The sequence below is a fragment of the Vigna angularis genome, chromosome 5, assembly GCF_016808095.1.
Source record: "Vigna angularis cultivar LongXiaoDou No.4 chromosome 5, ASM1680809v1, whole genome shotgun sequence".
Taxonomy (NCBI): domain Eukaryota; kingdom Viridiplantae; phylum Streptophyta; class Magnoliopsida; order Fabales; family Fabaceae; genus Vigna; species Vigna angularis.
The window spans coordinates 32,852,860-32,865,158 of record NC_068974.1 but is presented as its reverse complement, the minus strand read 5'-3'; the positions used below and the strand labels follow the sequence as shown (position 1 = coordinate 32,865,158).

At 28.1% G+C, this 12,299-nt stretch overlaps 2 protein-coding genes across 5 annotated transcripts; one reads left to right on the top strand and one right to left on the bottom strand.

Annotated features, from left to right (window-relative positions):
- Positions 1 to 340: 340 nt before the first annotated feature.
- Positions 341 to 2,256, bottom strand: LOC108339423 (GDSL esterase/lipase At5g22810). Its single transcript, XM_017576556.2, has 5 exons — positions 1,963 to 2,256; positions 1,665 to 1,795; positions 1,330 to 1,563; positions 982 to 1,237; positions 341 to 648 (listed from the first exon to the last, which is right to left on the bottom strand). Exons 1-5 carry the CDS (start codon positions 2,234 to 2,236, stop codon positions 416 to 418), a joined length of 1,128 nt encoding a protein of 375 aa, XP_017432045.1. The 5' UTR covers positions 2,237 to 2,256; the 3' UTR covers positions 341 to 415.
- Positions 2,257 to 6,186: 3,930 nt separating this feature from the next.
- On the top strand, positions 6,187 to 9,142 carry LOC108339668 (GDSL esterase/lipase At5g22810). Of its 4 annotated transcripts, none has more exons than XM_052877794.1 (7): positions 6,187 to 6,408; positions 7,057 to 7,250; positions 7,470 to 7,573; positions 7,688 to 7,818; positions 7,933 to 8,166; positions 8,282 to 8,537; positions 8,731 to 9,142. In XM_052877794.1, exons 2-7 carry the CDS (start codon positions 7,117 to 7,119, stop codon positions 8,922 to 8,924), a joined length of 1,053 nt encoding a protein of 350 aa, XP_052733754.1. In that variant the 5' UTR covers positions 6,187 to 6,408; positions 7,057 to 7,116; the 3' UTR covers positions 8,925 to 9,142. The 4 variants fall into 4 exon arrangements, with proteins under 4 accessions (XP_052733754.1, XP_052733753.1, XP_017432342.1 ...); XM_052877793.1 differs by having other exon boundaries at positions 6,188 to 6,408; positions 7,074 to 7,250; XM_017576853.2 differs by having other exon boundaries at positions 6,189 to 6,408; positions 7,175 to 7,573.
- Positions 9,143 to 12,299: the final 3,157 nt, after the last annotated feature.

Below are 12,299 nucleotides of genomic sequence, written 5' to 3'. Positions count from 1 at the left end.
AAAATTATGTGTGTCAAAATATCATTTTTCTTTTTTTTTTGAAAAATTACAAAAAATTACTTTTTTAATATCATTTTACTCTGTCAAATGAATGTTAATCTGTGTGATACTACCTTATTCTTTATTAAGTGTAGGAAGAAGCTGCCCCTTCAATTAAGTGTAGGAAGAAGCTGCCCCTTCAATTTTGCAGTGAACTTTTTTATTTTAAAACTATATCTTCCTTACCGAAAATGACATGTTTTATTTTAAAACTATATTTTTTTATATAATACGAATCTTATGATATAATACACTTGTTTTCTTTTATTCATATTATTTGTTGTTGTTGAACTAATCCAACTATCATAAAAGCATACATTTTCATTAATGCAATTTATCATACAAAATCTCCTTTAGTCTTTTACATAAGCCATCTTCAAACAACGCCCGTGTAGACTATATTGTGATGTGTTTGATTAGATATGAGAGAGATTCCAGCAGCAACCAAACTATCAGCCAAAACCTTGTTAGCAGCCTCTGAAGGATGAAAACTATCCCAGAATACATACTCAGATGCATTGGCACATGTTCCTGTGGAATACCTATTGCACAATATAGATGTCTCTATCAACCCTGTTCCACAACAGCCCTTCCTTGCTTCCAAAAATCCTGTCATGACACAATGCATCACGTTGTTTTTAGAGTGTCCATTATTGTAAGAAGTGGACTTTAAACTTAATTCAACCTCACAAAACTGGCCTGTAGGATGAGGTTTGCATCTACTTATAAACTATGAATTGATCTTATATCTAGTCATGTAGGACTTCCAATAGTTGTGATGATCTATGTTGATCATCTGATTCATGCATACCTTTATTTTTATATAAAAGTGAACTTTAACCTTAACTCAATCTTATAAAATCGACTTTTATACGTAATTTTTAACCTACTTAAAAACATGTAAAGAATTATATCTACATTTCATCTATTTAGATGTTGTACCATGTTGAGAAGGCTTGGTGACCAAGTCATAGAGAAGTTGGTAGATATCAAAGATAACCAAATTGAGGCCTGGAAGCTTGTTTTTCAAGTTACGAGATGTGGTGTTGAGCTTTTCATTGAAGGTAATTGCATCATTGTTTAATCTGGCCACACATTCGTTGCTATTAGTACCAAAGAGAGTGATGGCTCCAGGTAAGCAACCTATTGGAGGCAATGATGTCACACCAATCCTCCTTGCTCCCAGTGCATGTAAACTCTGTTAAAGGCATGATCAGAAATGAAAATCATAATCAGCAAAAACAAAACAACTTAAAGTTTTAATTAATGGTAAGGTTGAGAAATGCATGCCTTGATGAAGTCTGAATAGGACTGCAAGAGGGTGTCTGAGAATTGCTCAACTGTATGAAACTTGTTAAGCAAAGGATTTATGTAGTAGTTCTGAATGAAATCACTGGTCCCAGCACTGACAAGATATATTGCATCAGATATAATTGATGAAGCATTTGATTTTCCTGCTGCTTCCACCAATATTTTCTGGCATTCCTTGTAGTATTCTAGTTGCTGGCTCAATGAAATTGCATTCTACATCCATGAAAACACACATAAGCACTTACCCAATATATGATGTTAAACAAAGAAGAAGAGAAAGTCTAAAACTTGTAAAAATTTCTAAGAGTATTTACATATAGTTTGGCTGTGGGTTCATAGTAACCAGAAGCAGCTGAGGCAAAGTTGGAACCATTCAAGAGGTTATTTCCTTTGGTGTTCAAGTTAAGGTAAGCTGGGGGATGAGAGGTAAATCCAAGAACTTCAGCTGCAGTGAATGAATCAATGAAAACAAATATCAAAACCAAGTTCAGAAAATGAGTCATGTTGAATGTCAGTGAACTCAGATTTTATTAACGGTCAGTAACTCTTTTTCGATAGACTCAACAGTATAATTATTTAGGTAAATAAAAACGGAGGAAAATCTAAAGGTACCTGTGAAGTCTATGGCAAGTTTTCCATTGCAGAACCTTCCTGTGGGATAGTGATTCTCAAAGTCTCTTCCATAAGGAAGAAAGTCTGCTTTTATTAATGTAAATTTGTGATTATTATTGCCCACATCAACAATAGAGTCCCCAAATATGAACAATGCAGGTACCAGAGGCTGTCCATTGCTCACATTGATCAACAAAGCAAGAAGAAAAGAAATCAAGAAGGACCATGAAAACCTCATACTTTTCACTTTCCCCTTCAGCAAAGATCTTTTCATTTTCTTGCAAAAAGACACAACAGGACTAAAAAAACTTTGAAGTAATTAACAATATAATAAACCTATACATATATATAAAGAGATTATTTTATTGGTGTTTAATTTTTTCCCAATTTTATCTTTTAAATAAAATTTATTAAATTAAAAAAAAATCGTTTTATTAATTTTAATATTTAAATTCTTTATTTTTTAAATTTAACCAGTTTTTTTTTTAATTTGACTATTGTTTAAAGTTAATATTTTTTAATTATAAAACTACCTACAAAATAAATAGAATTATTTATCATAAAATTATAAAAATTATTTATACTTAGTTTTATAATTATAAAAGTATAAATAATAATAATAATAATTTTATTTATTTTTTATTATCATAAAACATAAATAACTCAGTGTAACAAATGTGTTTTCACGTAATAATTGATTTAATTTCATTTTAGAAAAAAATATAATAATTTTGAAAATAATAAGTATATATTTAATAAGAATTTCATGCACATAAAAAACGGGATAAAAACTAATTTCCTGTTATAGATTAACACTAATTTATATATTACAAATTATTAAATATACTAATAATATTTTCAATTAATACTTAATAATTTAAGGAGGAAATAAAATAAAAATCATAAATATATTTAAATTTTGTAAAAAAATAGTAATTAATTAATATAATAAATTGTAATAATAGTTTAGTTTAATTTTAGAAAAAATATGATAAATTTGGAAATAATAGGTACACATTTAATAATAATTTCATTCAAATAAAAATGGATTAAAAAAAATTCCTATAGATTAAAACTACTTTATATATTACTAATTATTGATTGTAATAATAATAATGACAATTTTAATTAATAAAAAATAATTTAATAAGGAAATAAAATAAAATTCTAAATATGGTTAAAATCTCTAACCAAAAAGGAAGCAATTAATTAATAAGATATTTGTAATAATAGTTTTAATTTAAGTTTAGAAAAGAGTACAATAATATTAGAAATAATAAATATGTATTTAATAATAATTTTATTAAAATAAAACTATATTAAAACTATTTTCTATTATAAATTAAAAGATTAAATATTTTTTGTTACTGAATTTTAATACAAAATTGAAATTAATGATATATTTTGATTCTTAAACTTAACAAATAATTGATATAGTACTTTTAATCTAATTATATTAAAATTTTATTTTCGCTTTAATATAATTTAAGAAAACGCATTTGACATATCTGAAAATTACATTGATAAAATTTAATGTAATTGGGTTAAAAGAATTATATCACTACAAAAATATATAATTTTACCAAAAGTTAATTTCTAATAGTTTGGAAAACCTCCATAAATTTCTAAAGTTTATATTCAAAACGGTAGTTAAGTTATTTTTTTGTTTTTTTTAATTTATGGCGGCACCGAATTGTGAAATTATTCAAATCTCTAATTTTGTAAAAAAAAAATTGTGACCTTTTCTTCTTCATTTTTGTCGTCGGTATGTGCTTCTTCACATCTTCTTCCCAAAGTTCACATTTTCTTTGTCTTTGGGCCCTATCATCATGTTGCCATTGTTGCTTGAATGTGTCTTCTGTTCTTCGTTCCTTTTGTTTGTCGTTATTCGTTAAACCACAATTCCTAAGTTAAGGTTTTCTTCGTCCTCTATTATTGAGTCTTCGTCCTTTGTCGTGTCATTGTGCATTGTGTCACGGTTGTCGCCTAAGTCTCTCTTTTGTTCTCTGTTAATTGTGTTCGTTGTTGTTCGGCATTGTTGCAATCCCTAAGTTCACATTTTCTTCCTCATCAGTTATAGAGTATTTGTCCTTTGCCCTGTCATTGTGTCATCGTTAACGAACCTTTCTTCTATTTTTTGTTCATTCTCTTAGTTGTTGTTGGGCATTGTCGCAATCCATAAATTTGATTCATTTTTCAGTTCACCGTTAAGTTGTCTTCTCTTGTAATTCATAATTCCATTGTGGCTTGAACCTCAATTTCGTTTTCCATTCCCCTACCCTCTTCCCACCACCCTGATTCATCTTTAATCTGCCAAATTCAAGAGATCAATTTCATCATACCATTCAATCATGCAATAACAACTTTTAAGATATCAATAACATTAAAACAATGCAATTAGTTTCTCTTACATGAGACATAGATGAAGTTGTTCTAAGCAACCCAAAACCCTTCAAGCTCACAGGATGTCCTATCTATACTTAGGAATAACACAAACATGATCATGACACACCATTAGAACCACTGATAAGTAGAGACTCATATAGATGACTAAATATATGTATGCAAATAAAATAAGACTCATGCAATAGATAACAGAAAAAGACTAAGAAAAAGAGATGAGACTCAACTTACGCGAATGGAAAACTGAAGCATCTCAATAGCCAGAGGAAAAGAAAGCAAAAGTAATTCCCATAGTAGCAACAAGCGAAATAAGAGCAACCTAAATCGTGAAAACAAGTTATGGGAGAGTTATACAAGTTTCGTGTTGCTAGGTGAACCAACATAGAATGCTGGACCCTAGATGGCGAGAGTCCAATAACCAAAAGCATCACTAACTTACGCTCGGACTTGAGTAGCATGAGACACATGGAATCTCATGTAAATCAGTAAGGACCACCTTACAAGACTAGATACTCCAAATAGAAGAATTCGCTGCAATGATCAATCCTAGGTTCTTTATACGAACATAGAGGAGAACTCCTTGGAAAGAAGTCAAATAACTATAGAAAAATGATTTACATGATTTAAAATAAAATAATAAAATTAATTCGTAACAAAAAATTTCATATTACAACTTTTCAATAGTAAAATAATCGAGTTTCACTATTTTTAGACTATTTATCACTTCTAAAAATGTTAGGTCTTTACATTTTTAATTGTTAATTATACTGATGATAATAATTTCAATTAATAATTTAAGAAAGAACTAAAATAAAAATAATAAATATAGTTAAAGTGTCTCACCCAAAAGAAACTAATTAACTAATAAAATAAATAATAATAATAGTTTTAATTTAATTTTAGAAAATAATATAATAAAATTAAAAATAATATGTATTTAATAATAATTACTAATATTATAGATTAAAACTAATTAATATATTACTAATCATTAATTACACTAATAATAATAATTTCAATTAAAAATTAAAAATTAAAGTATGAAATAAAATAAAAATCGTAAATATAGTTAAAACTTCTAAAAAAAGTAATTAACTAATAAAATAAATTATAATAATAGTTTTAATTTAATTTTAAAAAAGTATAATAAAATTGGAAATAATATATATGTATTTAATAATAATTTCATTCAAATAAAACTGAATTAAAACTAATTTCCTGTTATAGATTTAAATTAAGTTATATATTACTAATTATTAATTATACTAATAATAATGACTTAAATTATTAGTTGCTTTTGTATTTGACCTTTGAAAAACTTCAAAAGTAAATAAACACGAAAATCAACATCTAATTCAAACTCTTTCTTTCATCATTATAATGCAACACAAATCAAAACATTTCACAACCTTTCATCCATTTTAATAAAGACAGTGGATTTTACTAATATGAAAAACCTACACAATTTTGCCTATTTATAATTAACATTGCACGAAAATAATAAAAAAGGGGCAAAAATATATTGTTGTTTCGCAACTTAGATTTTTAATTATTGTAGATTTCATCTTACAAGTAGTCAACTATTGTTTTCGAATCACATTTAGAATGTCACCTTCGAATACACGATGATTATTTAATGAATCTTTTAATTCACATATTAAAATCAAAATTAAAAAAATATATATAATAATCTGGGTGTAAACTTTTCAAAAAAATATACTGCAAACAGTATCCTGTGTTGAAGTGAGGAGGAAAAGACACCTAAAGGTTGTGATCAAAGTGGTGCTGCCACTTGAATAAATAAGGCACGCAATACAAAACTAAGTGCTCACCAACCGCATTAATATGGACACTACATGTTTCCATCACCACCCTTTCTCTATGCTCTGTAATTTTGTTCTCCTATTCATGTTTTCTTTTTTGGTTTAGTTCATGTTGTTGTGTTCTGTTGTATACATTTGGTATGGTTGAAAAATATAGGAAGTTAGGATCATTAACAGTTGAAGACATCGTGTGTCAATAGTTCAATTCTTCTACTTACTGGTAAGTGTACTAACAAAACACCCATCAATACAACCATAATATTCTGTCATGATTTTAGTTTGAGTATATGAGCCGAAGAAAATGATGATTGTGTAGGAAGGATTCATTACAGAATATTACATAAATATGATCCGAGTCTAAGTTATATAAGAGATTAACACTACTTTTAACCAATTTTAATCAAAAATCTTATATGGTGTTTAACTTTTTCATTTCAATTTTAAAACCAAAAGGTTTTTAAACTTAGTGTGTTCTCACTTGTTATGCCTCTCTTTGATTCTACTCTTTGATTCTATTAGACTAAGCACATCTTTATGGTTTCATTTGAGAATTGAGAGAGTTAACTTTTCCTTGAATCTTTGATTCTATTAGACTAAGCACATGTTTATGGTTTTATTTGAGAATTGAGAGAGTTAACTTTTCCTTTTATCTTTGATTCTATTAGACTAAGCACATGTTATGGTTTCTATTGATAACTGATAGTGAATTAACTTTTCCTTAAAGTGAGCCATATTAAGAGGATACAGCTAAGATAGTTGAAGCTATCATGTTGCCACCTAAGTAATTCCATCTCAACAGTAAATTTTGGCAGCATTATCCAAGCATGCAACCTCTTTTCTAAATTCCTGAAACTAATAATGCAAATAGTGTTTTTGAAATTACAGGAATTTGGACAGTGGACAGATACAGTATTTCCTATGTTGACTTATGTTATTCAGTACCCTTTACTTAAGTTGGAGCATTAATGAAGTTCTTGGAAATGCAGCCTTTACAAACCAGCTACACTGTGTGCACCAGATTCAAAGCAAACGAATAGAGTTAGATTGTCAGTTCTCAAAACGGTAACCCATCTTCAAAGTTGCTTTTTCTGTTGTGTCTTTTTGCATGAACAAAAAGAAGGCCTTTGCTGAAGGGGAATTGAAAAGTATGGGGTATTCAAGGCCCTTCTTGGCTTCTTTTCTTCTTGCTTTGTTGCTCAATGTGACCAATGGGCAGCCCCTGGTACCTGCATTGTTCATATTTGGGGACTCTGTTGTTGATGTGGGCAATAATAATCACAGATTTACTGTTATAAAAGCAAACTTTCCTCCTTATGGAAGAGACTTTGAGAATCACTATCCAACAGGAAGGTTCTGCAATGGAAAGCTTGCCACAGACTTCACAGGCACCTTTTCTTTTTCCTCAATTCCCATTTAGCTAAATATCTTATTCCTAAAGCTCTATCACTCAGTTTTTGAACTTGGATTTAATATATGTTTCATCTATTCATTTACTGCAGCTGAAGTCCTTGGATTTACCTCTTATCCCCCAGCTTACCTTAACTTGAACACCAAAGGAAATAACCTCTTGAATGGTGCTAACTTTGCCTCAGCTGCTTCTGGTTACTATGAACCCACAGCCAAACTATATGTAAATACTCTTAGAAGTTTTTAGAAGTTTTAGGCTTAATCTCATTGCTTTTCTCTCTTCTCTGTTTGACATCATACAATTGGTAAGTGCTTTTGTGCGTTTTCATGGATGTAGAATGCAATTCCATTGCGCCAGCAGCTGGAATACTACAAGGAGTGCCAGAACAAATTGGTGGAAGCAGCAGGACAATCAAGTGCTTCATCAATTATATCTGATGCTATATATCTTGTCAGTGCTGGAACCAGTGATTTCATTCAGAACTACTACATAAATCCTTTGCTTAACAAGTTTTATACAATTGATCAATTCTCAGACACCCTCTTGAGGTTCTATTCAGACTTCATCCAGGTATGCATTTCTCAACCTTGACATGTTGTCCTATAATAAAACTTTCCAAAAAGAAGAGGCAAAGTTAATTTATTTTGCTGATTATGATTTTCATTTCTAATCATGCCTTTAACAGAGTTTACATGCACTGGGAGCAAGGAGGATCGGTGTGACATCATTGCCTCCAATAGGTTGCTTACCTGGAGCCATCACTCTCTTTGGTTTTAATAGCAACGAATGTGTGGCCAGTTTAAACAGTGATGCAATTACCTTCAATGAAAAGCTAAACACCACATCTCGTAACTTGCAAAATATGCTTCCAGGCCTCAATTTGGTTGTCTTTGATATCTACCAACCTCTCTATGATTTGGTCACCGAGCCTTCTGAAAATGGTACAAGATCTAAATAGATTAAAAATTTACATATAGTTCCTTAGATGCTTTCAGTAAAAGTTTGCATGAAGCATCAAATGATCATCAACATAGATCACCACTGAATCAAAACTCTAATTCTGATCTCAGTTTTATCTGCATCTAAGTTTTATCTGATCTATTCCCATGTGTGTCATGCATCGTGATATCACAGGATTTTTCGAAGCAAGGAAGGCTTGTTGTGGAACAGGGTTGATAGAGACATCTATATTGTGCAATAGGAAGTCCATAGGAACATGCGCCAATTCATCTGAGTATGTATTCTGGGATAGTTTCCATCCCTCAGAGGCTGCTAACAGGCTTTTGGCTGATAGTTTGGTTGCTGCTGGAATCTCTCTCATATCCTAATCAAACACCTCACCGTTCATACTCTGGATTTTCTACACTTGTGGTTGCTGGAGTTGTATGGAGAAGGCCTATGTAAAAGACTAAAGGAGATTTTGTATGTTAAATTGCATAGATAAAATGTACGCTTTTATGTTCCTTGTTACTCATGTCTCTATGCTTGATGTGTGTGTAAAGTGTTATTTGCATCAGATTTTGTATAGCAAAATCTTCTCAATTCATCTACCTCTTTTTGACTGGTTGCTAAGTGCAGACTTCATATTGAGATCAAATTTAGAAAGATTTAAACATAAAGAGACTTTCATAAATTTTTTATTTAGTTAGGCTTTTAAACACAATGAGACTGCATCATATCATGAAGTTCTCTTGATGGCAGATGGTTACTTGCACAATTTGTCATCAAATTCCACAGAATAAACACCATTCTGTGACCAACTATCTTCTTCTTCATCTTCTGAACTAACAAATTGCAAAGGAATACTCTAGTGCATGCCAGAAGGGATAAATTTTTCATTAGGAATTTCAACCCCATATAGACAGTATATTAGCATCAGGTAGTCTGAATCATAAATTCATTTTAATCCTTTTAAAACTGACAAATCAAATGAGAATTTATGAACAAAAGTGGTGTCAATATCTTAGAGCTTTAAGGTGTGATACTTAAATTCATTACAAAAAGAATTCTATAACCATGACAAATGAGTGAAAGTGAGTTAAGAGTAAAAGAGTATCACTGAATCTTTTAAGGAAAAACTAGTGAAAAGTTTGCATGAATTCGCATACTTACTTGGTTTCAAGCGAGTTAGACAAGTATTTGTAATGAGCATATTTTGGATCCTCTAAATTCTCTGCAATCCCATGAGAGAAGTGAGTCTCACCAAACTTCATCATTTTTGGAACCACAGTTATGTAGATCAAAAATCCTTCTTGCATGTAAGCACTGTTTTTCGTAACTTCTGGAAATTATAGTCTCTCATTTACCTTTGATTTATCGAAACATACAAGTGGATGGAATTACAATTGAATACACCATGAACATACCATAAAAAACACACATGATTAGAAAAAAAAAAATTGAAAAAAAAAGGAGAGAATAAAGGTTAAAAATACAGACAGAATAAAGCAGGATGCATACAGAAAGAATAAATAAATAAATATATAAAAAAAATTTAATCCCCAAAATTAATTGAAATATTGGTATTCCATTTTTATCTGTAATAAAAGCTTATTTTATCTTAAATAGTTATAAAATTAATCAATGAATATTTTTTCTCTTTATATATTCTTGTCAAAACTATTTTACTTGAGATGGAGCTTTGGCTTTTTTTTTTTCAATACCCACAATTGTATATTTTTTATTTGGCTACAATTATTCTAAAATTAAATAACAATGTTTGTAAACATATTACTTATAAATTAATACTTTAAAATGTTTGGTTCTTGTATTTTATAAAATATCCAGTACAATAGTTTATATCAGTATGAAATAAAACTATTTTGTAAAAAAATTACTTATAAATTAATACTTTAAAATGTTTGGTTATTGTATTTTATAAAATATCTGGTACAATAGTTTATATCAGTTTTGTTTTTTTTAAAAAAATAAAACTATACAACTGAAAAAAAAAACATTTCTAAATTATCAGTACAGTGATTGTGTCAACATATTATGTTTTTATGTATTAATATATTGATACAATCATTTTATATTTTGCATTTATACAATCAAAATATTAATGCAATCTTTTATATTATGTATCTTTATGCCTTAATATATCATCTGATCTTTTCACTGTATTAAAATTAAAATATTAATATAATCTTTCATTATATATTTAAGTGCTAATGTATTCTAGTGTGCATATTTTATATATATATATATATATATATATATATATATATATATATATATATATACACACGTTGCTAATAATAGTAGGGAATGAGTAGTTCACCAAAAAAAATCATAAGTAAAAGTACAGGTTAATCTGATCTTGAAAATATTAACAGAAATTTGTATTAAAAACAAAACATTAGCTATATTAAAAAATTAAAAAATAACTAGTTATAATTATAAAGTAAAGTAAAAAAGTACATTAATATTATTATAAGTTATCTAATACATAAATTTTAGTTTAAAATATAATTTTATGCAAACCATTTTTAATGAAAAGATATAAGCTGTGAATAATTATTATTGTATTCTAAATAATGCACAATCCTTATTTATAAAATGCTTATTAAAAAATAATGACTACTTGATAAATATTATTATTGTTTGAATAAGTTCTAGATAAAATGATATATGCATTCTTATTTTTTAAGATTTACATTCCATTTTGTCTATTATTTGCTGGTCAATCAATTTGAAGAATGATGAATTCAAAAAGACTTGTTGTGTTGACAGTATAAAAATGATGGTCATTAATTAAAAAATAATAATTCATATCAATTTAGTATCTCTTTATATGACATCAACATGTGTTAATGAGATTTTTTTTTTCATAATTTTTTTTCATAAAATTAAGGTATTATTAAACTTGAGGTGAGGTTCTGGCCATAGGAAAACTGTAAGAAACTTTATCATCTTAAGAAACTCATATTCGTATAACTCGTTAAAATAACATTTTAATTAATAAAAGAAAATCTTCTATAGGTTTTAGAGTCTATTCATGACATTACCTGTTAGAATAAGTGCACATTGTTATTAACTTTGAGTTTATAATTATTTATAAGAAAATATTTTTTGAATTAAATAGAAATGAAATAAGGACATGTTAAATAAAAAGTACAAAAAAAATAGTTTTAATTATTATAAAGTAAAACATTTTAAAAACTATTGAAATATAAACTTTAATCAAGTTATGAGTTTAAAGATTTGATGTCATTAATCATCATTGTTGATGATACAAGAGTTAAAATTGTTGATTTGGTCTTGAGTAATAATTTATACTATAAACATGTGAACTTTTGATTTTTAATCTTGGTTGACTAAGGAAAGCATTTGAAATGATAAATTTATGTCAAGATTTTTATTTTAGATAAAATATTTGAAGACTTTTATAAAATCAATTGATATTGTTATGTTAGATGTTATGTTAACCATCTTTAATAAATTCAAAATTATGATTACGATGTCGACCAATTCTTGGTTGACTAAAATGATGTTCAAAATGAAAGTATTAGTTATAATTTTAAACTCACAAATATAATTATTTAAATTTTTCATTTTAATATTTCTCGATCTAAATGCGTCAACAAATATAAGATACACTCAAAGTGACATATGAAAGAATAATGTATGTAAGAGAATAAATAATTGCACACTTATCCAAAATATAAAATATTTAATAAAGTGATTTTATATGTCTAAAAAAA